Source organism: Oncorhynchus mykiss, chromosome 29, assembly GCF_057628025.1.
Source record: "Oncorhynchus mykiss isolate SJ-2025 chromosome 29, ASM5762802v1, whole genome shotgun sequence".
NCBI lineage: Eukaryota > Metazoa > Chordata > Actinopteri > Salmoniformes > Salmonidae > Oncorhynchus > Oncorhynchus mykiss.
In genome coordinates, this window is record NC_143050.1 from 41,054,304 (window position 1) to 41,082,269 (window position 27,966).

General features: G+C 43.7%; 1 protein-coding gene across 4 annotated transcripts in view; it reads left to right on the forward strand.

Annotated features, from left to right (window-relative positions):
* The window catches only part of LOC110509568 (electrogenic sodium bicarbonate cotransporter 1), a 72,472-nt gene extending 45,076 nt beyond the window's left edge, over positions 1–27,396 (forward strand). Inside the window, exons 13-26 of one of the 4 annotated variants that reach the window (XM_036967514.2) lie at positions 4,810–4,943; positions 6,539–6,813; positions 8,115–8,170; positions 8,519–8,704; positions 15,457–15,570; positions 16,585–16,746; positions 18,182–18,360; positions 18,728–18,800; positions 20,104–20,172; positions 20,391–20,564; positions 20,882–21,046; positions 21,635–21,737; positions 24,348–24,426; positions 24,607–27,396. In XM_036967514.2, coding sequence (XP_036823409.1) covers positions 4,810–4,943; positions 6,539–6,813; positions 8,115–8,170; positions 8,519–8,704; positions 15,457–15,570; positions 16,585–16,746; positions 18,182–18,360; positions 18,728–18,800; positions 20,104–20,172; positions 20,391–20,564; positions 20,882–21,046; positions 21,635–21,737; positions 24,348–24,388 — 1,731 coding nt within the window. In that variant the 3' untranslated portion in view covers positions 24,389–24,426; positions 24,607–27,396. The remainder of the gene's footprint in view (positions 1–4,809; positions 4,944–6,538; positions 6,814–8,114; positions 8,171–8,518; positions 8,705–15,456; positions 15,571–16,584; positions 16,747–18,181; positions 18,361–18,727; positions 18,801–20,103; positions 20,173–20,390; positions 20,565–20,881; positions 21,047–21,634; positions 21,738–24,347; positions 24,427–24,606) is intronic. The other 3 variants (XM_036967513.2, XM_090227206.1, XM_090227205.1) reach the window with 3 other exon arrangements.
* Positions 27,397–27,966: the final 570 nt, after the last annotated feature.

Genomic DNA, 27,966 nt, shown 5'->3' on the forward strand with positions numbered 1-27,966 from the left:
AGTTTTTCACAATAAAAAAAGAAAAGGAATGGAACTAAGCACAGGAAAAATCCTTCAGAAAAACCTGGTTCAAACAGCGTTCCCCTGGGAGACTGGGAGTTGAATTCACCTTTCAGCTGAACAATAACCTAAAACACAAGACCACATCTACACTGGAGTTGCTTACCAAGAAGACAGTGAAAGTTCCTGAGTGGAGGTCAAATCAAATCAAATCAAATCGAATTTTATTTGTCACATACACATGGTTAGCAGATGTTAATGCGAGTGTAGCGAAATGCTTGTGCTTCTAGTTCCGACAATGCAGTAATAACAAGTAATCTAACTAACAATTCCAAAACTACTGTCTTGTACACAGTGTAAGGGGATAAAGAATATGTACATAAGGATATATGAATGAGTGATGGTACAGAGCAGCATAGGCAAGATACAGTAGATGGTATCGAGTACAGTATGAACAAATGAGATGAGTATGTAAACAAATTGGCATAGTTTAAAGTGGCTAGTGATACATGTATTACATAAGGATACAGTCGATGATATAGAGTACAGTATATACGTATGCATATGAGATGAATAATGTAGGGTAAGTAACATTATATAAGGTAGCATTGTTTAAAGTGGCTAGTGATATATTTACATCAATTCCCATTATTAAAGTGGCTGGAGTTGAGTCAGTGTCAGTGTGTTGGCAGCAGCCACTCAGTGTTAGTGGTGGCTGTTTAACAGTCTGATGGCCTTGAGATAGAAGCTGTTTTTCAGTCTCTCGGTCCCAGCTTTGATGCACCTGTACTGACCTCGCCTTCTGGATGATAGCGGGGTGAACAGGCAGTGGCTCGGGTGGTTGATGTCCTTGATGATCTTTATGGCCTTCCTGTGACATCGGGTGGTGTAGGTGTCCTGGAGGGCAAGTAGTTTGCCCCCGGTGATGCGTTGTGCAGACCTCACTACCCTCTGGAGAGCCTTACGGTTGAGGGCGGTGCAGTTGCCATACCAGGCGGTGATACAGCCCGCCAGGATGCTCTCGATTGTGCATCTGTAGAAGTTTGTGAGTGCTTTTGGTGACAAGCCGAATTTCTTCAGCCTCCTGATGTTGAAGAGGCGCTGCTGCGCCTTCTTCACGATGCTGTCTGTGTGAGTGGACCAATTCAGTTTGTCTGTGATGTGTATGCCGAGGAACTTAAAACTTGCTACCCTCTCCACTACTGTTCCATCGATGTGGATAGGGGGGGTGTTCCCTCTGCTGTTTCCTGAAGTCCACAATCATCTCCTTAGTTTTGTTGACGTTGAGTGTGAGGTTATTTTCCTGACACCACACTCCGAGGGCCCTCACCTCCTCCCTGTAGGCCGTCTCGTCGTCGTTGTTGGTAATCAAGCCTACCACTGTTGTGTCGTCCGCAAACTTGATGATTGAGTTGGAGGCGTGCGTGGCCACGCAGTCGTGGGTGAACAGGGAGTACAGGAGAGGGCTCAGAACGCACCCTTGTGGGGCCCCAGTGTTGAGGATCAGCGGGGAGGAGATGTTGTTGCCTACCCTCACCACCTGGGGGCGGCCCGTCAGGAAGTCCAGTACCCAGTTGCACAGGGCGGGGTCGAGACCCAGGGTCTCGAGCTTGATGACGAGCTTGGAGGGTACTATGGTGTTGAATGCCGAGCTGTAGTCGATGAACAGCATTCTCACATAGGTATTCCTCTTGTCCAGATGGGTTAGGGCAGTGTGCAGTGTGGTTGAGATTTCATCGTCTGTGGACCTATTTGGGCGGTAAGCAAATTGGAGTGGGTCTAGGGTGTCAGGTAGGGTGGAGGTGATATGGTCCTTGACTAGTCTCTCAAAGCACTTCATGATGACGGATGTGAGTGCTACGGGGCGGTAGTCGTTTAGCTCAGTTACCTTAGCTTTCTTGGGAACAGGAACAATGGTGGCCCTCTTGAAGCATGTGGGAACAGCAGACTGGTATAGGGATTGATTGAATATGTCCGTAAACACACCGGCCAGCTGGTCTGCGCATGCTCTGAGGGCGCGGCTGGGGATGCCGTCTGGGCCTGCAGCCTTGCGAGGGTTAACACGTTTAAATGTCTTACTCACCTCGGCTACAGTGAAGGAGAGACCGCATGTTTTCGTTGCAGGCCGTGTCAGTGGCACTGTATTGTCCTCAAAGCGGGCAAAAAAGTTATTTAGTCTGCCTGGGAGCAAGACATCCTGGTCCGTGACTGGGCTGGATTTCTTCCTGTAGTCCGTGATTGACTGTAGACCCTGCCACATGCCTCTTGTGTCTGAGCCGTTGAATTGAGATTCTACTTTGTCTCTGTACTGGCGCTTAGCTTGTTTGATAGCCTTGCGGAGGGAATAGCTGCACTATTTGTATTCGGTCATGTTACCAGACACCTTGCCCTGATTAAAAGCAGTGGTTCGCGCTTTCAGTTTCACACGAATGCTGCCATCAATCCACGGTTTCTGGTTAGGGAATGTTTTAATCGTTGCTATGGGAACGACATCTTCAACGCACGTTCTAATGAACTCGCACACCGAATCAGCGTATTCGTCAATGTTGTTATCTGACGCAATACGAAACATCTCCCAGTCCACGTGATGGAAGCAGTCTTGGAGTGTGGAGTCAGCTTGGTCGGACCAGCGTTGGACAGACATCAGCGTGGGAGCCTCTTGTTTTAGTTTCTGTCTGTAGGCAGGGATCAACAAAATGGAGTCGTGGTCAGCTTTTCCGAAAGGGGGGCGGGGCAGGGCCTTAAATGCGTCGCGGAAGTTAGAGTAACAATGATCCAAGGTCTTTCCACCCCTGGTTGCGCAATCGATATGCTGATAAAATTTAGGGAGTCTTGTTTTCAGATTAGCCTTGTTAAAATCCCCAGCTACAATGAATGCAGCCTCCGGATAAATCGTTTCCAGTTTGCAGAGAGTTAAATAAAGTTCGTTCAGAGCCATCGATGTGTCTGCTTGGGGGGGGATATATACGGCTGTGATTATAATCGAAGAGAATTCTCTTGGTAGATAATGCGGTCTACATTTGATTGTGAGGAATTCTAAATCAGGTGAACAGAAGGATTTGAGTTCCTGTATGTTTCTTTCATCACACCATGTCACGTTGGCCATGAGGCATACGCCCCCGCCCCTCTTCTTACCAGAAAGATGTTTGTTTCTGTCAGCGCGATGCGTGGAGAAACCCGTTGGCTGCACCGCTTCGGATAGAGTCTCTCCAGTGAGCCATGTTTCAGTGAAGCAAAGGACGTTACAGTCTCTGATGTCCCTCTGGAATGCTACCCTTGCTCGGATTTCATCAACCTTGTTGTCAAGAGACTGGACATTGGCAAGAAGAATGCTAGGGAGTGGTGCACGGTGTGCCCGTCTCCGGAGTCTGACCAGAAGACCGCCTCGTTTCCCTTTCTTTCGGAGTCGTTTTTTTGGGTCGCTGCATAGGATCCACTCCGTTGTCCTGTTTGTTAGGCAGAACACAGGATCCGCGTCGCGAAAAACATATTCTTGGTCGTACTGATGGTGAGTTGACGCTGATCTTATATTCAGTAGTTCTTCTCGACTGTATGTAATGAAACCTAAGATGACCTGGGGTACTAATGTAAGAAATAACACGTAAAAAAACAAAAAACTGCATAGTTTCCTAGGAACGCGAAGCCGGAGATACCGGGATTTCTTATAAGCATCTAGATTAGTGTCCCTCTCCATGAAAGCTGCAGCTCTAGCCTTTAACTCAGTGTCGATGTTTGCCTGTAATCCATGGCTTCTGGTTTGGAAATGTACTGTATGTACTGTCACTGTGGGGACGACATTGTCGATGCACTAATTAATGAAGCTGGTGACTGATGTGGTAAATGTTATCGGATGAATCCCGAACATATGGACTGGAATATGCTAGCAAAACAGTCCTGTAGCTTCATTGGACCACTACCCTATTGAGCATGTAACTGGTACTTCCCGTTTTGAGTTTTTGCTTGTCAGCAGGAATCAGGAGGATGAGTTATGGTCAGATTTGCCAAATGGAGGACGAGGGAGAGCTTTGTATGTGTTTCTTTGTGTGGAGTTAAGGTGATCTAGAGTTGTTTTCCCTTATTGTTACACAGGTGACATGCTGGTAAAAATTAGGTTAGACTTTTCCCTGCATTAAAATCACCAGGCACTAGGAGCGCCACCTCTGGATGTGCATTATCTTGTTTGCTTATGGCCCTGTACATCTCATCCTGAATTAAATTTTGCTATCGATCTCTCCATGCGTCAGTCTGAACCTCCTATCCTAGAAGTCGTTTGGGCTGATGTCCCAATTACATGATCCAGGATCTGTGTAGGCCGTCTCTGGTCCCAGAAACCAAATGGGTTGAGCCAATCAGAACGTTTTGAATGTGTTCACATTTGAGAAGTCGTCAGGGAGGAAGCAAATCCAGACGCATTGTAGAGAAGAAACAGTGAGTGTGGCTTTAGGCCGGAGCGATGCGGATGGGTAACCGGGCAAGCCAAGTGTGACCAGAGCTTTGCTCTCTTGTTTTTTTGTGAGAGTAGGGTACGAGAACAGTAGTTTGGAACCAAATCCTGCCTTCGGCCCTCCACCAATCACTCTCCTGTCCAGTCCCACTCGGTTTAAACATATCTAACAGTGGTTTGGATTTTGCCACTCTCGCTGTTTACTCTGTGTTCTTGACCTAGGACCTTTAACTAACTCCACCCGAAGACTAATCTTTCTCTGGATTTGGGACAAACGTCTCCATCTGCCTCTTTTTTTCTATCTCTGTCTGTTTGTGTGTTTCTTTGACTCACCAGCCCCTCTGTGTCCCTCTCCTGTCCTCCAGGGTGTGTTGGAAAGTTTCCTGGGCACGGCAGTGACAGGGGCCATATTCTGTCTGCTGGCTGGCCAGCCTCTCACCATCCTCAGCAGCACCGGTCCTGTACTGGTGTTTGAAAGGCTCCTCTTCAACTTCAGCAAGTAAGTGTCACCCTCTCTATTTTTCTTGCATTATGAGTACCACAGATATTGATACTCCGTCGGGGAGGCTTTCAAGAGTAGGTTCCTCCAGGTTGTTAACGCTGTGGCTCCCATTATGCAAGGTAGAGTAAAGCAGAGAGCCAACCCTTCGTTTAATCATGAAATCCTTGAAGCCATTGAATGAAGGAACAAGGCCTTCCTATTATTTAAAGGGCTCAGGAATGAGGCTCAGAAGATTGTGGGAGCCAAGAGGGGGTACTATACTGACTACATTGCAGAAAACAAAAATAACCCCAAAAAGCTGTCAAAATCATTAAAGGAATTAAGATGTAGTAACTCGGCCACAAACAAATCCACTAGACTGGGAACTAATGAATTCAACTCATATTTTACCTCAGTAAGTAAGTTGGCAACTTTACCCACCACCAGTCGTTTGTTTCGCTCTCTCATATTTAAATGACCTCCTATGACTGTGGAAATATGTCTGAGAGAATTCAATAGAAGTAAAACAAATTAGCAACAATAATGGCCCTAGGGATGTCTTACTTTGCGCCAGTATTTGTTTTCAGAGCTGGACTGTTGTTGTGAGGATTACCAGTGGTATGTGGTCCTGGCTCAAGGGTACTGTGGTGCCCACTAAAAACCCAAACCCCAATCTAATTCACCATGGGAATGTGTTTAGTTCTCCTTCTGGCAAAAGCTGCATATTGCTTTTCTATTTATACAGGTTCTGTGTATCCTTCAATATAAAACAAGTAAAACTAAAATACAAATAATACTCACGATAGACATAAACAATATGAAATTCATCTCCAGTCAGAGGTTGGCCACATTGTTTTGGGCTCAAGTTTTTGTATCTATCTGATTCTCTGGAACAAACAGTCCTTCGATTTATTCACAATAACAAACAAACTGCCTGCGGTCCCGTTGCCAGGCCGATTGTCCTTTCATTTCCCGCTGCGTCCTGCTCGCTACTTCCTATTTCCTCCACTAAATGGGGTCATGTGATCCCGGTCTAGACCTGCTCCCACACGGTCCAGACCAGACCAGAATTCTCTTCTCCTCGTTCTCTCTTTTTTCCCTCCTCCTTGCCATGCCAGAGAGAAGGCCATCTTCTAGCATTACATTACAGAGAACACTGGAGTGGTTATGTTCCATTATGAATAATTCACATTCATTCAATGTCATAACGTGAATGGAGACTATCAAAGCTGAGCTGACGGCACCATGTTTCCACGGCTCGGGTCTGAGTTGAAGCCGCCATGCCCTTCCACTGTTTTCACGACTGGGTTCACTGACTCCTGAGTGGTGTTGTTTGCAGGCCTTACAGCCTCTGTCCATCTTTGTCTGTCTCTGATACACACAAAATACACATACTGTACATGCTGTGCAAGCATCGATTTGGGATAGGAATGGCCAAGTGACTTAGAAGGGACTTCCTTTTTAGATAAAGGTTAATATATTAATATGCTACCATCTCTCCCACCTGTCCCTCCCTCTACAGAGACATTGACTTCCTGGAGTTCTGGTTGTGGATTGGCCTACTCTTACATTAACTAACCATGGTTGTACCATCACTCTCTCTCTCCCTCCAGAGACAATGACTTTGACTACCTGGAATTCCGGCTGTGGATCGGCCTGTGGTCAGCTTTCTTTTGCCTGGTGCTGGTTGCCACAGACGCCAGCTTCCTGGTCCAGTACTTCACGCGCTTCACGGAGGAGGGCTTTTCATCCCTCATCTCCTTCATCTTCATCTATGATGCCTTCAAGAAGATGCTGAAGCTGGCCCACTACAACCCCATCAATGCTGACTACGACCCTAACTACGTCACAACGTACGACTGCCGCTGCATGCCCCTACCGGACGACGGTATGCTGATCAGCACTGTGCTCACAGCTCATTGGCTGTTGTGTGGTTTAAACCAATCAGATCAGAATGTGCTAATGATGATGATCCAGGTGACAACAAGGGTGTACCAAAGAGGGTTTGACCCATTTTATATATAATCCCTTTCTGGTTCTGTGGTTTGGCCAGTGTTGCTCTAGCTTTGAGCCGGTGATCTCACGTCCCATTGACATCCCTATAGCTCAGAAAACAATTTTTCACAATATTTAAACTGGTTATAATTATATGGTACAAGTATGTATTTACTCAAGAGATATCACTGTGTACTTGCTCAACAGTTTTACCAGGTCCTTTTTAGTGAGTGACTTGGCAGATTTCTATGGTTGTAGTGCTGAGCGATTAACCAAAATGTCTGTTATTTTTCCTTTTTTTAAACAATTAATTGGTTCAATTATTTGAATTCAATTTAGTTCTTTTTTTCTGTGAGCTCAATGCGCAGTTTCTCTAGAGATAAATCAGATCAAGCCCGAACTCTACGATGTAGTAGGGAATTATAGTTTCCCACAGGCCAATATTCCACATAGTTTAGTGCAGAAAACATGTTAATTAACTACAATGACCATAATCAATTGCGAGCCTACTTGTTCGGTCTGTGTGGAGCAGATACAGAGAGGGAGAAAAGAGACAGAAGACACACGATCGAGAGGGATAGAGAGTAATTGCTTCGCAAAGTATCTCCAACTGAAAAGTATGCCTTATTTACTTTGAAGAACTACTAAAATAGTGCATAGGCAGCAGCTCTATAGAGATGAGATGAAGACTTGGAATGAAATAATAAAGTCAGAAAATAAAACAAATGTAATATACACAAAAATATAATATGTTCTATTAAAGTAATGTCAATAAATTATGGTTAATAAGTGATAAGCAGTAATGGTCAGTCACTACAGGCATGGGACTTTTGTTCTGTATTGTTACAGGATTCAACACACCTAATGCATTTAATAACGCATTTAATAACACATTTAAATAAAACATTTTTTTTTTTAAACGTGATTCTTTTTTTATATTCGAACCGACCTCAAAAGCACTAATCGCTCTGCACTACTGTATATGGTTGGTGGGAGATATGTTCCTCAGGGGCTCGGAGTTAAGTAGCACAGCATATGCCTGAGCCTGTCAACCATCATCTCTCTCCTTTGACAATTCAGACAAAAGGCTAGTGCTTAAAACTCAAAGGAAAATGCATGTTATAGTTTGACAAGTAAAGTGGTTTTGTGGAGACCTCACTGTCGTTGTTTTTGTTGTGGTTTGTTTCCATCCAGGAAATATGACAGGTCTCTATAGCGATGTCTCTTCCTGGATAAATGATACTGATCTGGTAAGCAGCCACTTGAGTGTTTCTTCTCTGACAGCCATATCATCTTCAGTCACGGAGGTCTGAAGGAAGTCTATATTCCTGAGTGTGTCTCAGACAGGAATGTGTCTGAGCTGGTGTGGGTTAATTAGCTTATGACAGTGTTATCCATCAACAATGCAGTGAATTGTTGATGGACAATGCTGTCATTAACTGATTTCAATTAAATCAACATTTAAATAGTCTTTCTTTCACTTATGTCGTGAAATGTTTTTCCTAGGATTTAGGAGATTCTGCATGTACGTTAATCCTTTAGTCATGACTCATGATGTAATGGTTTTGTATGTGTGTGTGTCTGTCTTTCTCCCGTAGCCGGTAAATGCCACGTGGGCGTCTCTCGATAAGGAACAGTGTGTGAAGTATGGTGGTGAGCTGATTGGTCCAGCCTGCGGCTTCGTCCCCGACGTCACTCTGATGTCATTCATCCTTTTCCTGGGGACCTACACTTGCTCCATGTGTCTCAAGAAGTTCAAGTTCAGCCGCTTCTTCCCCACCACTGTGAGTGACTGACATCCCTGACCGCCAATCACATTTCAGGATCAAAGTTGTGACAGCCCAGTCGGCCAATCATGTTTCAGGGTCTTCGTTTCACTGCCCCGCCGGCCAATCATGTTTTAGGATCAGTTTGGTTAATTTTTAAGAAAGGAAAGGGGCGAATGTAATTGAAACGTCAAAACATTGTATATTACATGGACGGGGTGTGAACAGGTAGTGGCAATACAATCAGGTTACTTTCTATATATTTACAGATAGAATTGATTCTACAGCAGTCATATGATAGTTAGGCCTATATACCTACTGTATGACTCCTAGGATTTCATTACCTTCTATGTATTCTTGGCAAATTTCCATGATCCATGTCTGGGTTTAGTGGTGAAATCTTCGGTGCCGACAGAGATGGCCGCCTCGCTTCGCGTTCCTAGGAAACTATGCAGTTTTTTGTTTTTTTACGTGTTATTTCTTACATTAGTACCCCAGGTCATCTTAGGTTTCATTACATACAGTCGAGAAGAACTACTGAATATAAGATCAGCATCAACTCACCATCAGTACGACCAAGAATATGTTTTTCGCGACGCGGATCCTGTGTTCTGCCTTACAAACAGGACAACGGAGTGGATCCTATGCAGCGACCCAAAAAAACGACTCCGAAAGAGAGGGAAACGAGGCGGTCTTCTGGTCAGACTCCGGAGACGGGCACAGCGCGCACCACTCCCTAGCATTCTTCTTGCCAATGTCCAGTCTCTTGACAACAAGGTTGATGAAATCCGAGCAAGGGTAGCATTCCAGAGGGACATCAGAGACTGTAACGTCCTTTGCTTCACCGAAACATGGCTCACTGGAGAGACGCTATCCGAAGCGGTGCAGCCAACGGGTTTCTCCACACATCGCGCAGACAGAAACAAACATCTTTCTGGTAAGAAGAGGGGCGGGGGCGTATGCCTCATGGCCAACGTGACATGGTGCGATGAAAGAAACATACAGGAACTCAAATCCTTCTGTTCACCTGATTTAGAATTCCTCACAATCAAATGTAGACCGCATTATCTACCAAGAGAATTATCTTTGATTATAATCACAGCCGTATATATCCCCCCCCAAGCAGACACATCGATGGCTCTGAACGAACTTTATTTAACTCTCTGCAAACTGGAAACAATTTATCCGGAGGCTGCATTCATTGTAGCTGGGGATTTTAACAAGGCTAATCTGAAAACAAGACTCCCCAAATTTTATCAGCATATCGATTGCGCAACCAGGGGAGGAAAGACCTTGGACCATTGTTACTCTAACTTCCGCGACGCATATAAGGCCCTGCCCCGCCCCCCTTTCGGAAAATCTGACCACGACTCCATTTTGTTGATCCCTGCCTACAGACAGAAACTAAAACAAGAGGCTCCCACGCTGAGGTCTGTCCAACGCTGGTCCGACCAAGCTGACTCCACACTCCAAGACTGCTTCCATCACGTGGACTGGGAGATGTTTCGTATTGCGTCAGATAACAACATTGACGAATACGCTGATTCGGTGTGCGAGTTCATTAGAACGTGCGTTGAAGATGTCGTTCCCATAGCAACGATTAAAACATTCCCTAACCAGAAACCGTGGATTGATGGCAGCATTCGTGTGAAACTGAAAGCGCGAACCACTGCTTTTAATCAGGGCAAGGTGTCTGGTAACATGACCGAATACAAACAGTGCAGCTATTCCCTCCGCAAGGCTATCAAACAACCTAAGCGCCAGTACAGAGACAAAGTAGAATCTCAATTCAACGGCTCAGACACAAGAGGCATGTGGCAGGGTCTACAGTCAATCACGGACTACAGGAAGAAATCCAGCCCAGTCACGGACCAGGATGTCTTGCTCCCAGGCAGACTAAATAACTTTTTTGCCCGCTTTGAGGACAATACAGTGCCACTGACACGGCCTGCAACGAAAACATGCGGTCTCTCCTTCACTGCAGCCGAGGTGAGTAAGACATTTAAACGTGTTAACCCTCGCAAGGCTGCAGGCCCAGATGGCATCCCCAGCCGTGCCCTCAGAGCATGCGCAGACCAGCTGGCCGGTGTGTTTACGGACATATTCAATCAATCCCTATACCAGTCTGCTGTTCCCACATGCTTCAAGAGGGCCACCATTGTTCCTGTTCCCAAGAAAGCTAAGGTAACTGAGCTAAATGACTACCGCCCCGTAGCACTCACATCCGTCATCATGAAGTGCTTTGAGAGACTAGTCAAGGACCATATCACCTCCACCCTACCTGACACCCTAGACCCACTCCAATTTGCTTACCGCCCAAATAGGTCCACAGACGATGCAATCTCAACCACACTGCACACTGCCCTAACCCATCTGGACAAGAGGAATACCTATGTGAGAATGCTGTTCATCGACTACAGCTCGGCATTCAACACCATAGTACCCTCCAAGCTCGTCATCAAGCTCGAGACCCTGGGTCTCGACCCCGCCCTGTGCAACTGGGTACTGGACTTCCTGACGGGCCGCCCCCAGGTGGTGAGGGTAGGCAACAACATCTCCTCCCCGCTGATCCTCAACACTGGGGCCCCACAAGGGTGCGTTCTGAGCCCTCTCCTGTACTCCCTGTTCACCCACGACTGCGTGGCCACGCACGCCTCCAACTCAATCATCAAGTTTGCGGACGACACAACAGTGGTAGGCTTGATTACCAACGACGATGAGACGGCCTACAGGGAGGAGATGAGGGCCCTCGGAGTGTGGTGTCAGGAAAACAACCTCACACTCAACGTCAACAAAACTAAGGAGATGATTGTGGACTTCAGGAAACAGCAGAGGGAACACCCCCCTATCCACATCGATGGAACAGTAGTGGCGAGGGTAGCAAGTTTTAAGTTCCTCGGCATACACATCACAGACAAACTGAATTGGTCCACTCACACAGACAGTATCGTGAAGAAGGCGCAGCAGCGCCTCTTCAACCTCAGGAGGCTGAAGAAATTCGGCTTGTCACCAAAAGCACTCACAAACTTCTACAGATGCACAATCGAGAGCATCCTGGCGGGCTGTATCACCGCCTGGTATGGCAACTGCACCGCCCTCAACCGTAAGGCTCTCCAGAGGGTAGTGAGGTCTGCACAACGCATCACCGGGGGCAAACTACCTGCCCTCCAGGACACCTACACCACCCGATGTCACAGGAAGGCCATAAAGATCATCAAGGACATCAACCACCCGAGCCACTGCCTGTTCACCCCGCTATCATCCAGAAGGCGAGGTCAGTACAGGTGCATCAAAGCTGGGACCGAGAGACTGAAAAACAGCTTCTATCTCAAGGCCATCAGACTGTTAAACAGCCACCACTAACACTGAGTGGCTGCTGCCAACACACTGACACTGACTCAACTCCAGCCACTTTAATAATGGGAATTGATGGGAAATGATGTAAATATATCACTAGCCACTTTAAACAATGCTACCTTATATAAATGTTACTTACCCTACATTATTCATCTCATATGCATACGTATATACTGTACTCTATATCATCGACGGTATCCTTATGTAATACATGTATCACTAGCCACTTTATACTATACTATGCCACTTTGTTTACATACTCATCTCATTTGTACATACTGTACCCGATACCATCTACTGTATCTTGCCTATGCTGCTCTGTACCATCACTCATTCATATATCCTTATGTACATATTCTTTATCCCCTTACACTGTGTACAAGACAGTAGTTTTGGAATTGTTAGTTAGATTACTTGTTATTACTGCATTGTCGGAACTAGAAGCACAAGCATTTCGCTACACTCGCATTAACATCTGCTAACCATGTGTATGTGACAAATAAAATTTGATTTTGATTTGATTTGAACAAATCAAACCCCCGACAGCCCTGACCCTTTTGACCCAGTTAGCATCCACTGAGCTTCTGTTCTTCCAGGTTTGAGTACATAACGATGTGTCATGATCAGAGTATGTGAGCAGTCGGAAATCCTGCTCATCACTCATGGAGCCGTGCAGGCGCACCACTCCAGTGTTCCACATCCGTTCCAAAATCTCTGCCTATAAACCGCTCCGCGCTCACAAGAAATAAAGGCTGCGCCGAATTCGCTCCATTCTTTAAAATCACAAGTTAATCAACACCCATCAATTTTTGTAAGCTACCTGAATCTACCATTTGGTTTTGAAATATTGAAACCAAACCATATGATTTTAATCAAATATTTTTTGGGAAACATGAAAAGGTGAATGTAAGAAGTGCTCATCATTTCAAATAGGTTACATTATTAAACAACATATAAATAAACACTCGAAATAGGTCAGGAGCCAGACATGGAGCCCAATAAGGAATGGAATTGCATTATTTAGGCTATATTATTTCAAATATTTCAAGGCTATAACCTACAAAGAAATACATTGTGAAGCATTTGCGAGTGCGACACTAGGCTGGTAGGGACATAAAGCCTCGGCATTTAAACAACATTTTGTTGTCTATAAATCTATCAATTGTGCATAATGGCTGTGACTTACTGAGATTTTAAATACAAATTCAATGAAACATTCCTTTTTAGGCTCAGTCTACAGTGCCTTTGAATTCATTTTTAGAAACACGAGTTTGGCCAGAGTCTGTGGCTTCAGGCTCATGCGATGGTGCCTGGAGAGCAGGCCAGCAGCAGAGAATATCCTATCGGTGCTTGCAGAGATGCAGAGTTGTTTTTTAAAACATTTTTCTATAGGTAGGCCCAAATGTTTTTAGGCAAAATAACCCAATCAAAAAGGAAAGCTTCTTTAAAGTGGGAATATGCCAGGCATATTGAGCTAACTATTATTGTATAGATAACTTTTTAAGAGATCTGATTTTTTGTTTATAAATACTTTGCTACAATGACACACTTAGATAGCTACCCACCTAGTTCCTTTCTTTTAGCATGTGCACGTAGTAAGTACACCACCATGCTTTTGGGATATGTGTTTTTTTTTCAGATTCCACAATAGTTCTTAAGTTGTGGACACTACATCACTGTACTCCCTTTCTTGCTCTTGATCCTCATCTTTGTAAGTCACCTTGATTTTGCACCTGTGTTTGATCAGTTTCTTTATGAAAATATTTATCAAACTCAAAGACTCAAAGACTAAAGCAAGGGGCTATAGCAGCACACAAGTAGACTACAAATGGATGCTGGGCCAGGCATGCCCTGAGCTCTACTGGAGCAAAATTGGGGTGGGCAAGAAGGCAGACGCTCCAGCCTTTGGGAATCTCGCTCCTCGCTCCAGTCAAATTGGGCCCGCTCCGCTCCAGCTCCCTTCACACACTCTTGTCATGATGTACAACAAATCACTATAAACCCCCTTGCTCCCCCTCCTTTCTGTGACATTCTCAGGTTAGTCTATAGGCTCAGATGTCAATGAGAGTCTTAGCAGGAAGGTCAGATGTCGACCACTGACACTGTGAAAGGTGCTGTGCTGTAAGGAATGGGATGTACTAAAGTGTAAGTCTATGTGTTAGTGTGGGCATACACTAACACTACGCTTACTCTTCAGTGTATCTGTATCCTTAAATATAAACAAAACACCAGTGGATGAGCTGCCTGGTATACAGTATGGGCAGTACTCATCTCTGTATTTCCCAGTGGAGGAGGGCCCCATCCTCTTGTCCTCATTCACACACAGTCATTACATTAGTAGTGTGTGTTAAGCCAGCCAAGAGTCCTCTCTAAACTCTGGGGCCTTAGTTGGAGTGTTTATATAGGCAGCTCATAATGATTAAGAGCGGGGGGAGGGGGCTGATCCTAGATCAGCACTTTTTTTTTAAAATTAGGCCCAGAGCTAGGCTCACTTTACCCTGCTCCTCACTACTCTCTCTGGCAACTGTTTTATCTGTCTCATTGTCCTGCATTGCTGGCTCGGACCCTAGGCAGGACCGTAGATTAGTGCTTGACTTGAGCAGGAGCTCAGCAGTACTAAGTTTTTATTTATTTTTTATTTTACTATGCAAGTCAGTTAAGAACAAATTCTTATTTTCAATGACGGCCTAGGAACAGTGGGTTAACTGCCTGTTCAGTGGCAGAACGACAGATTTGTACCTTCCGGTTACTAGTCCAATGCTCTAACCACTAGGCTACCCTGCCGCCCCACTGCACCACTCATTTCCTACTGCTTGAGTTCCTGCACCTCATAAAATATTAGCTCCAAAGTTTTGTGCAGTTCCTGCACCTAAATATAAACAGAACCGGCAAAATGAGTAATGGCACTTATTATGGCACTTATTATAGACCAAGTCAAGCACTGCTGTAGACGTTAACATTTCCACTAATTTATCGCACTCTGGGAAGGAGGGAGGGATCGGAGGGAGAGAAGGGAGGGTGGGGCACCTCCATTACATACTGTTCACAACATGAGTCCAGTAGCCTATTTACAGTAAGGGGTTTCAATGCTTGGAAACATGGCTCAAGTATATTGAGCAATACAGTAACAGTAATCTAAATATACAATATCTACAGTAAGATGAATGTGAAATCTGAGATAATTGGAATATTTTGGTTAGCCTTATTGTAACCATCCCCCCCCCCAATAAAGCTTTGGCTAAATAACTGCACTCAGTGAAACTACATTGGTCATAATGGCTTAGTTGGAAAAATTCTGCTCCACCTTCGTGAACGTATTATTGTGTGACGAAAAATGGTAGGTCTTACTGTATTGTCTCAGCCAAAAGCCTTGCAAAACTCAACACGGTTGTGCCTCCCTATTGTACCCGCAGGTGAGGAAACTGATCAGTGATTTCGCCATCATCCTGGCTATTGTCATTTTCTGTGGTGTGGATGCCTTGGTCGGAGTGGACACACCCAAGCTCATCGTGCCAACTGAATTCAAGGTGAGTACCAGGGCGGATGTCTGTGGTGTTGAGAAAGGCCTTGTGCAGAAACGTTGGCTTTGTATATTGTCCACTATATCCCCTGTTCTTGTTTTGTATAGTGTGCAGGTTTACACCTGCATTCATTTTAGTGATGATGCTTTATATTCAAGTATAAGCAAAGGTGTATATAGTACACTCTGGTCTAGATTTAGATTTATATATTGAAACAATATCATTTTCTAGAGTTACTCTATCAGGGACAGGTGTATCAATCAGATCTCCGCCTGAACAATGCTGCATTTTCTTAGGCAGACATGGTCTTTGTAATCCTTGTCTTAAAGTCTTGTATAATCATTACCTGGTTGTGTACTACTGCCAAGGAGGGAGAGCAGATAGAACCTGAAACTCTGATACAGAGCCAGTCACTAAGATTATTAGCTTACCTCAGTTTACCTTACCTCACTGGGGCCCGAATGGTGGGGGTGAGGAAGGGTGAAGTATCGAGCGTGGGGGTTGGGGAGGGGTGAGTTTGAATGGGGCAAGGGTGATGTGAAGGAAGAGGGGAAATGTGAGGTTGGGTGAGGAAGGGTATGAGGGGGTGTGGGGAGGGTGCGTGCATGAAATGCAAGGTGATTATAGGACATGGGGAGAACACTGAGGTCCTTATAGTTGCAGGTACAGACACAGCTTTGTGCGGCTGCAGACTAATTTCAGAGTGTTTTCTTTGTCGTGTAATGATGTACCTCTCCAGGACTTTTAGACTCTAACTCAAAGTACAGCAGAATAAGGACATTTTGTTTCCATGAGAGGAAATGTTTCATATAATGTCAGGGCAACCATATCACATTTTACATTGAGTTATGACACACTCCTAACAACAAAATTACATTTCTAAGAACACCCTGAAACCATGACCATGTTAGCTTGGTAAGGATAAAGTGTGAGAGAGTCTGTTGTCCTGTGTCTTTTTAAATCAACCCTGGCCTACAATATTTATCTGACTGGCTGTGTCTCTCTGCTCCTGGTCCCCAGCCCACCAGCCCCAACCGTGGCTGGTTCGTGCCCCCGTTTGGAGGGAACCCGTGGTGGGTGTATCTGGCTGCAGCCCTCCCTGCTCTCCTGGTCACCATCCTGGTGTTCATGGACCAGCAGATCACCGCTGTCATCGTCAACAGAAAGGAGCACAAACTCAAGGTGAGGAGCGGAGGGGATGGAGGGTGGAAGGGAGAGAGGGGCGGAGGAATAGATGTGGAGGGATGAAGGGGCACTCGGTCAGAGGGGTAAAGAGAATAGATAAGATAATGACTTATCACAAATACACCACATGTATGTGGACACCTGCTCGTCGAACATCTCATTCCAAAATCATTATCATTAATATGGAGTTGGTCCCCTCTTTGCTGCTATAAACAGCCTCCACTCCTCTGGGAAGGCTTTCCACTAGACGTTGGGGACTTGCTACCATTCAACCACAAGATAATTAGTGAGGTCGGGCACTGATGTTGAACGATTAGGCCTGGCTCGCAGTCGGCGTTCCAATTCCTCCCAAAGGTGTTCGATGGGTTTGAGGTCAGGGTCTGTGCAGGAAAGTAAAGTTCTTCCACACCGATCTTGACAAAACATTTCTGTATGGACCTTGCTTTGTGACGGGGGAATTGTCATGCTGAAACAGCAAAGGGCCTTCCCCAAACTGTTGCCACAAAGTTGGAAGCACAGAATCATCTTGAATGATATTGTATGCTGTAGCGTTAAGATTTCCCTTCACTGGAACTAAGAGGCCTAGTCCGAACTGTGAAAAACAGTCCCAGACAATTATTCCTCTTGTACCAAACTTTACAGTTGGCACTATGCATTGCAGGTAGTGTTCTCCTGGCATCTGCCAAACCCAGATTCCTCCATTGGACTGCCAGATGGTGAAGCGGGATTCATCACTCCAGAGAACGTGTTTCCACTGCTCCAGAGTCCAATGGCAGCGAGCTTTACACCACTCCAGCCGACACTTGGCATTGCGCATGGTGATCTTAGGCTTGTGTGCTTCTGCTCGGCCATGGAAACCCATTTCATGAAGCTCCCGACAAACAGTTATTGTGCTGTCGTTGCTTCCAGAGGCAGTTTGGAACTCGGTAGTAAGTGTTGCAACCGAGGACAGACGATTTGCTTCGGCACTTAATGTTCCTAGATGTTTCCACTTCACAATAACAGCACTTACAGTTGACCGGGGCAGCTCGAGCAGGGCAGAAATTTGATGAACTGACTTGTATGAAAGGTGGCATCCTATGACGGTGCCACATTAAAATTCACTGAGCTCTTCACTATGGGCCATTCTACTGGCAATGTTTGTCTATGTAGATTGCATGGCTCAATTTGTGTGTGCTCAATTTTATACACCTGTCAGCAACGGGTGTGACTGAAATAACCGAAACCACTAACTTGAAGGTGTATCCACATACTTTTGGTGATGTAGTGTATCTAAAGATAAGGATAATGAACTGGAAAAAACAGAGGGGCGGCTCCACTTTGCATTGGATGTTAAGTCCATGGCAACTCATTTGATTCCTTGTGGTTGGTTAGTGGTTACTGACACGCACATCTCCATTTCCTTCTCTTCTCTCTTTCCTCCTCCACACAGAAAGGGGCAGGCTACCACTTGGACTTGTTCTGGGTAGCAGTACTACTCATTGTGTGTTCCTTCATGGGCCTGCCCTGGTACGTGGCTGCCACTGTCATCTCCATCGCCCACATCGACTCTCTGAAGATGGAGACCCAGTGCTCGGCTCCTGGGGAGCAGCCCAAGTTCCTGGGTGTCAGGTGGGTGAGCAGGGAGGGAAGGGAGGGAGGTGAGAAGGGAGGAATGGAGAAAGAGTCAGTGAAGCGAAGAGAGCTATCAGAGCAGAAAGACTCCTGGCTCCTTTACATGTAGCCTACAGTACAATGGACTTGAGTTTCACTTTGTCGCCATTCCCACACAGTCACATTTTTGTTTTTGTTTGAATAGAATACATTTTACAATCTCGTAGCAGTACATGAACATGATGAAGTTATTTGATTGTCACATCAGAACAGTGGTCAATAGTTTGGACAGAATAGTTTGAAAATTGACTGTGGTTGATGTGGTGTCTGTGCAGTGTGTGTTTGTATGATTTGATGTGGGATGAACTGTCCCTTCTTACCGCAGGGAGCAGAGAGTGACCGGTGTCATTGTCTTCATTCTGACTGGACTGTCTGTCTTCATGGCTCCCATCCTCAAGGTAGCGCTTCATACACGTGTTCATTCCCCAATTCCCTTTAAATCTACCGGCTCTGTACCTGTCCATTCTCTAAATCCATCTAATTTATTCCCTTTAAATCTACAATAATATATGCCATTTAGCAAACACTTTTCATATGAGTGGCCTTAGCTGGAATCAAACCCACAATCCTGCCACTAGCTGAGCCTGTTCTACCTGTTCATTCATTTAAATCTATTACTGGATTACTGTCCTCCCCTTTTAGTGGGAAATCCCATCACTCATTCCAATTGTAAATAATGTGAATTATTGTGGTCATCCAATTAGTGAGGGGCCTAGTTGAGGTGATGTGATGTGAAATAAGCATGTTCATCATCGGGGCTTAGGGTCAGGTTGCAGCTCAGTGACTATGACTTCTCCGGTTACCTGTTCTCTCGTTAATCTGACCATCATAAATGACTTTACAGTGCTGTGAGTGGGAATGGTCCTCCCCCTTGTGGGCCGTTTAGAGTAGTTACATCTCCATCTCTGAGATGGTGTCTTTTCTAGTGTAGTCTACTGTAGCCTCTTCACATCCCTCAGCACCCCGAGCCATTTAGTGTGTTTGTGTGGAGGGGTGGTCTTACTCTAAACACATTGATCTCCTTCTATTCAGAATAAATTAGTGTTTTGTTTTGTTCTACAACTTCTAAATAAGAAGGAGCTGAAGACAGCAAAAAAGGTTAACGTGGAGGCCTCCTGAGGGGTGCAGCAGTCTAAGGCGTCACTACAGACCCGGGTTCGATCCCAGGCTGTGTCGCAGTCGTTCGTGACCGTGTGGTGCCCATGTGGCGGGACACAATTGGCCCAGCGTCGTCCGGGTTAGGGGAGGGTTTTGCCGGCCAAGATGTGCTTGTCCCATTGTGCTCTAGCAACTCCTTGTGGCGGGCATGCACGCTGACTTCGGTCACCAGCTGTACTGTGTTTTTTTGGTGCGGCTGGCTTCCGGGTTAAGCGAGCAGTGTGTCAAGGAGCAGTGCAGCTTGGCAGAGTCATGTTTCGGAGGATGCATGGCTCTCGACCTTCGCCTCTCCCGATTGTATGGGAGTTACAGCGATGGGACAAGACTGGAACTACCAATTAGGGAGAAAAAGGGGTAAAAAGTACATTTATTTATTTGAGAGTGAACAAAACAACATATAATCAAAAGTTATCACTGTTGTTATCTTCATATCAGCCCTAAACAAAAAAAATTTAAAGGAAGGAATATGTTTTTTGATTGTATTTCTGTGGAAAACAGCCTCTACCGTTGTCTCATTCACCCAGTCCTGTTCTGTCTCCCCAGTTCATCCCTATGCCCGTGCTCTATGGCGTGTTCCTCTACATGGGCGTGGCATCTCTCAACGGTGTCCAGGTGAGTGGCTCTGACCCAAACCTGGTACACCAGTCGCTTCCATGTATCTGGGCCTTAGCGCTGTACAAATGTCAGTCAGAGAACACCGAGTCAAAATGGAATCTGAAACTCTGTGCCTGTTAGTTATATTAGTCCATCAACAATAGTGTCTGTGATGCCAGTCGCACCCCCAGCCCATGTATCCTAGCCTTACTTCTGTGCGACTGTCTGTCCATCAGTTCATGGATCGCCTGCAGCTTCTCCTGATGCCTGCCAAGCACCAGCCTGACCTGATCTACCTGCGCCACGTTCCCCAGCGTCGCATCCACCTGTTTACCTTCATACAGGCTCTCTGTCTCGCCCTCCTCTGGGTCCTTAAGTCCACTGTCGCTGCCATCATCTTCCCTGTCATGGTGAGCCATACGCATGCAACACACACGCACATACAAATGCACGCACAGACACACGCACTCCCAGGTATGTGTGCAGCAGTCAGACAAGTAAGTACACCTACAAGATGAAATGTACCAATTAACCAATAATAAACCATTCCTACACATACAGATGGGTAAAATATGGTTGTGACACATCCACTCAGTGTGGAATCCATTACTAGCTGACACAAACACACATATACCGTACAATGAATCCAGCCACATACCCACCAACACAGTATATAGTAGAACCATTATCTATCTCCATTGATGTGTGTCTGTGTCCGTCTCTCCAGATCTTGGCCCTGGTGGCAGTCAGAAGGGCCATGGACTACATCTTCTCCCAGCACGACCTCAGCTACCTAGACGACGTCATCCCGGAGAAAGACAAGAAGAAGAAGGAGGACGAGAAGAGGAAGAAGAAGCAGAAGAAAGGAAGCATCGACAGTGAAATCGATTTTGTACGTTATTTTGAGGCTTTATTGGAAACGGAACAGTTTGTTTAATTTAATGTGTTTTTCCCAAAGGTTCTACCTCGTGATGATGATAAAAGTAGTAATAGTACTCATGTAGCACAATTATGTTACTTTTTGTAGAACACTGACACCCTTAACTCATGACCTGTCGTCCCTCACTTCTCCAATCCTCAATTTTGTCACCTGTGTTCACCCGCTGTCCAATACTATCTCTCTGAAATGAATACTGTCTGTCTGTCTGAGCACAGAAATGACCAGGTATTTGTATAGAAACTACATTGTTAAAATCATTAATAACACAGCAAGAATGACAGTATGAATTACTTTGTTTTAAGACGAGCGCCACTAGACACCATTACAGTAAACGCATGTGTCGTAGTCATTATTTACCAAACAAAGTAAAACGCAATGAAACAGGTAAGGACTACTTGAACTTGTTCAATGAGAAACACACGTTTTGGTTTTCCATTGCAAAATGATTTTTTGCTACTGTGTGCCCAAATTAATACGACCCAGTTAATTAGTTGCCAATATGCAAAAAAATATAGCCGTTGTTATTGTCTCTCCCTCCAGCCCTCTGAGTACCCCTACAATGACAATATCCCCAGTATTAAAATCTCCATGGATATAATGGAGACGGAGCCCATGTTGGGGAATAAGGATAAGACCTCAGACAGTGAGTACAACAGGATTGCGTGGGGTCTCTTACCCACAACCGCACTGGGCTTACTACTTAGTGCTGCTAATGAATGCCTTGGAATTGTTTCTCTCTTACCTTCTTGCCCGCTTCCCTTCTTTTCCTCTGGGAGAATCTAATTTGGTTTTGCTCGACTCCTCGCGTCCTGTTTTCCATCGAGGGAGTGGAGGCAAGGAGAGGAAACATGGAAACACAACAAATCCCACCATCAATGTGTAAAGTGCTAAAAACAAATTTAGCTGGTTGTGCAAGACATTTTATAGAAAAAAGGATAAGTGGCGTATGGTTTTTAAATGTTGGCAGGCTTTTCTTCTTTGAGAAAAGAACAGCTGATTTCAAAGGGGATGTGGTGGATTTTAAAAACACTTCCGCACTTGCTGCCAGGAGAATACTCTTGTGCATCCTCTAACGACCTAGGTAATCGCGTAACGGAGCGTACTCCTCCGGTCAGCACACTAACGAATTATGCCCATTTGAAAATCAATCTCTTTCCCTCCCTCCCTCTCTCGCCACAAAGCAGTAACCTCATCTTTGGGGCTTCATCAAATCCCATGCTTTTCTCTGATTTAGCAGACATCCACATTTTGAGAAACTAATGCAGATGACCTTACTTTTCTAATTCTTTCTTACTGTTTTATTTTCAGCTGCTTTCGAATGCTTAATTAAAGGGCCAATGCAGCCATTTTTTAAAATCTCAGAATCAAATTATTTTTGGGGTAACGATTAAGCACCTTAATGTGATTGTTTTCAATTAAAAAAGTCAACAAGGAAAATAAAAAAAACAAGAATTTCGCAGTATTTTTGCTAGGACTGTCTGAGTGGGAAACTGAAAATGTGCTGTTATTGGCAGAGAGGTTTGGAACTCTCTTTCTTATTGGTCTACTAAATAATTTACCACATGGTGATGTCACCATGGAAGGCCAAAACTCCATCCCACCAAATCAGGCCATCTTTTCAAACAGCTCTTAATGTTCACAATTTCACAGTATTATTTCAATCTCATAGTGTGATATACACTACCGGTCAAAAGGGTTTTTCTTTATTTTTACTATTTTCTACATTGTAGAATAATAGTGAAGACATCAAAACTATGAAATAACACACATGGAATCATGTAGTAATCTTCAAATAGCCACCCTTTGCCTTGATATCAGACTTGCACAGTCTTGGCATTCTCTCAACCAGCTTCACCTGGAATGCTTTTCCAACTGTTGTGAAGGAGTTCCCACAAATGCTGAGCACTTGTTGGCTGCTTTTCCTTAAGTCCGCAGTTCGACTCATCCCAAACCAACACAGCCTGGAGGTGTGTTGGGTCATTGTCCTGTTGAAAAACAAATGATAGTCCCACTACGCACAAACCAGATGGGATCGCATATTGGTGCAGAATGCTGTGGTAGCCATGCTGTTTAAGTGTGCCTTTGAATTCTAAATAAATCACAGTGTCACCAGCAAAGCACCCCCACACCATAACACTTCCTCCATGCTTAACAGTGGGAAATACACATGTGGATATCATCCGTTCACCCACACCATGTCTCACAAAGAAACGGCAGTTGGAACCAAAAATCTTCAATTTGGACTCCACGCCAAAGGACAAATTTCCATCGGTCTAATGTCCATTGCTCGTGTTTCTTGGCCCAAGCAAGTCTGTTCCTTCTTATTGGTGTCCTTTAGTAGTGGTTTCTTTGCAGCGATTTGACCGCAAAGGCCTGATTCACACAGTCTCCTCTGAACAGTTGCTGTTGAGATGTCTGTTTCTTGAACTCTGAAGCATTTATTTGGGCGGCAATTTCTGAGACTGGTAACTCTAATGAACTTATTCTCTGCAGCAGAGAGAACTCTTTCCTGAGAACTTCCTTTCCTGTGGCGGTCCTCATGAGAGCCAGTTTCATCGCTTGATGGTTTTTGCGATTGCTCTTGAAGAAATGTTCCGTATTGACTGACCTTCATGTCTTAAAATAATGATGGACTGTTGTTTCTCTTTGCTTATTTGAGCTGTTCTTGCCATAATATGGACTTGGTCTTTTACCAAATAGGGCTATCTTCTGTATACCACCCCTACCTTGTCACAATACAGCTGATTGGCTCAAAAGCATTAAGACGGAAGGAAATTCCACAAATTAACTTTTAAGAAGGCACACCTGTTAATTGAAATGCATTCCAGGTGACTACCTCATGAAGCTGGTTGAGAGAATGCCAAGAGTGTGCAAAGCTGTCAAAGGCAAAGGGTATTTTGATTTGTTTAACACTTTTTTTGGTTACAACATGATTCTGTATGTGTTATTTCATAGTTTTGATGTCTTCACTATTATTTTACAATGTAGAACATTTTACAAATTAAGAACAACCCTTGAATGAGTAGGTGTTCTAAAACTTTTGACCGGTAGTGTATGTACACAGGAAAATCACTTTTTGACTGCACTCGGTCTTTAACAGCTACTTCGACTGTGAAACATCCTGGCTTTGCAAAGCTTGCGCTAACTTTCCTCTTTTGCTATACCCGTCTTGAATTGGGAGAATATTTTGGGGGAATATTTAAGTGGCTAAAACATTTTGTTAATGTTGTGCATATTTGGTCTTCTCCCGTAGGACCCCCGCCGTCTTTCCTTGACCCACACTCAGCATGCTGAGGGCTACTTTAAGCCCACTACTATTGCAAGGTAACTATGTGAGTGTGCCTGCTTGCATGCCTTATTTTATACCCACAGACACTCACACCAATATCACATGTGGTGACAATCTATTCTAGAGTACAGCTTGTCATATTAATGTTGAACGTTTGCTGTCCCTGGTTGTTCACTCTCTCATACTTCTCTCTGTCTCCACCTCCACTCTCTTTCTCTTTCAGTCTGAATCCATTAAAAAAAGCAGCGCCTCAGATTAGGATAGAACTGGAGCAGGAGGACAAAAGCTTCTTCTGGAAAAAACAGGCTCCGGGTTCTGAAACGTCCCTTTAGTCTAACAACAACCTGTCCTAATGTCCAAACAACCCAACTGAACCAGCAGCATTACCTGCACACCACTACTCAGCACAACACAGGGTGTTGAAATCCCATAGGGCCCTGGTCAAAAGCAGTGCACTATATAGGGAACAGACCTGGGTTCAAATATTCAAAACATGTATTCAGAAAACCTTTATTTGAAAAAACAAGCAGTTAAATATTGGAATGTATTTGGAAACACACTTGGTAAGTATTTGAAAATACTAAAATACATGGACTGAAAAACACTCCCATGCATTTAACCCAGCTATATGAAAATATACTTTCAAATACAATATGGTCAACTATTTCCTTTTTTTTGCATAACCATTTGAATACAAAAATAAAAGTACTTGTTTGGGGCTGTGTATTTGAAAATACTCAAGTACACATGTATTTGAACCCAGGTCTGGTAGGGAATAGGGTGCCATTGTGGATGTAACCACAGACTCCTACAGCAGCCTCTTTTATACTGTAGCACTGTTGTATACTCCTACTTTTAATGTCCTGCATAAGTACATATTTGTAATTTTAAAAAACGGACAGAATTCTTTGTTTTGAGAGTGAGACGTATAGGAGGGAACCTTGTGATAGGGGAGATGTGATTCTTCATTTGCTGTATGAAAACAGTAATGGCCGATTCCGCGGCAGCGTAGCCTGAAAATATTTTCTGCTCCCGCTGGCTTGGAATCGCCCTAATGCTCTGTACCAAGGAAAACTTTGAAGTTCATTGTTAGCCATTTATGGCTAATTCATGAGTAAGGTATTCATGATTTATAAAGCATTCACAAACTAATGCAATGCTTTATGTATTCATAGTACATGCCTGTTAGATCATTAAGTTCAATATACTTTCTTATACAGATCTTATGGAGATGTGACATTAAACTGGACTGTCCTATTTTTGCCGGCCAGAACAGATCAAACTTTCAAATCCCATTATTTTTTCATGTCCTACTGTCCAGCATAGGCCTATTATAGTTTTATTGTTCATGTATATTAATATTCTTCCGTCTTTTATCTTATTCCTTCACACTTGTATTATTTATTTAATCTCTATCTATGCAAAAAAAAAAACATAAATGCTCATGATTCAAAATGTTGATTTGAGTATTTTCCTTCCCATTGTGTGTGAAACTTTTCTGATTGAACTGTTTTCCTAAGAATGTCTGTTGTTTCTATCAGCTTTATAAGGGACAGGAGGACTTCAACCACACTTATCTGTAGTAGGGATTGAAATACATGTATATACTTGTATTTTTGGCTCTACCTCTGACTTAATTAATGTAGGCGCCAGGTATTTGTAAGTACAGTATGATGAACACATTGTTAATATGAAATTATCTGTCATCATACTGAATTATTTTTATGAAAGGGCACAGCATAGAGATCCTATCTAATCACTTTCTGAGTTCCTTTTGTTCTGTAACTAATTCATTCAAAGATTTTTATTTGTATCATATTGAAATGAAATGAAAATGCAATAACAGTGACGTATATTATATTGCTGAGAGAATAAGTAAAATAATTAAGTGTATTTACTATTAAGCCGTTAATGAGATGACAGCATTTTTACAGTTGTCTGTGGAGTGACATTTGTATTATTACCTTTTTTTAACAAAGTGATGATTTAGTGTTGTTTTTTTATTATATTAAACTGATTATGAACTGATCAATCATTGAATAATCACTGTGAGACAATGCAATGTTGACGTGTCTTGCAGTTGCATTTCTGCAAAAACTAATGCTGTGTATAGTTTGCAGCTTTTCACGAAGTTCCATACCAAGAGAAAATATGAATTCAAAAAACATTTATTTAATCTCTTCCACGAGCCGATTCGCTCAGTAGCAGTTGAACCTGGGGATGAGGCTGTTCAAAATTTCAGAGCTGCCATTTTACTGATAAACGGATACATTGCAGCCCTTTATAGAATGTATTATTTTTTAGATACAGTGTACAAATTAAGGCTTAAATTATTCACTTGAGCAAAATTGATTTTGTGGTCTTAGTGATTACTGGGTTTATAAATGATAAAAGATACTGTAGTGATAAAATACCAACATTGTATTTGTTGTAATCTTGAGAGGTATAATCAAACAAGATTGTTTTGTAGGTGTATCGGAAGTGTGAGAGGACTGCAGCGGATGTTGAAATGATGGTACACTCTTAATCAGGGTCACTTTTGATGTCATATTTTCTATCCCAAATAATGCCAGCATCCCATCTTAATCAGTCTTGGGACAAATGTTAATCGTCTGTACAGTATGCTCATTTTCTGGGATTCTAATTTTAGGATGAGTCCATGTTTTGCTGTAAAATGTGTTGATTCAGCGGGCTAATTGAATGAAAACGTATGTTTTTAATATTGTTGACACATTTGATGCAATATTTCTATCTACAAACATGGTTCATATTAAATAAGCACTTAGATACAGGTGTCGAGCAGTTTATTGTAAAACGTGGTAGAACAAAATATTCAAGCAATAAAACTATAATTACGATCAATTAAACCTACAGTACTTGTAAGACTTCATCAGTATGTCCTTCATCTGTATAGACTAACATGAATGAATATGTTACTTATAAAATGATTGATTTGGCATATACATTTTTCAAATGACGTATATTGACAGCAATAAACTCACTTTGAAAATGATTGTGTTAGTCTCTCCATGTAAGAAATTATATGTGATCTAATATAACCTTGCCAAACATTCAGGGGCCGGATTTACAAATCCTTCTTAAGAAATGTCTTCTGAACTGCCATTTTCCTGGTCTCTTTGCAAAATAACTGATGTTAGATTGACCACCTTATCAGATAGACTGCGTTACCATAGACGTCATAATATGTTGAAGTTGAATGAGCCAGAGCAATCTATAGGGGTCAACCATAGGGTCAACAATTTAACTGGGATGAGAAACATAACCCTGGAGAAAAGTGAGCTGATGCGATCAAAGTGAGCTACTTAAAGACCATTAGGCCTAGCTCAATCTCCTGTCCGATAGAAAGACCTAGAGCAGGGCACACAAGGTCTCCGTCCACACATGTTGTAGGTGGATAAGCTGTGTTTTGTGTCCACCTAACAGGCCAATATAAAGACGTCCGCTCAAGCATTATCAAAATGACCTCCTGTCACAGCATTGAGTCTAACAGCAAAGATAACCACAAGTGATGGCTGCTGCATAGTTTCCATTGCCGTAGCGAACTGAATCACGGGAACGGAAC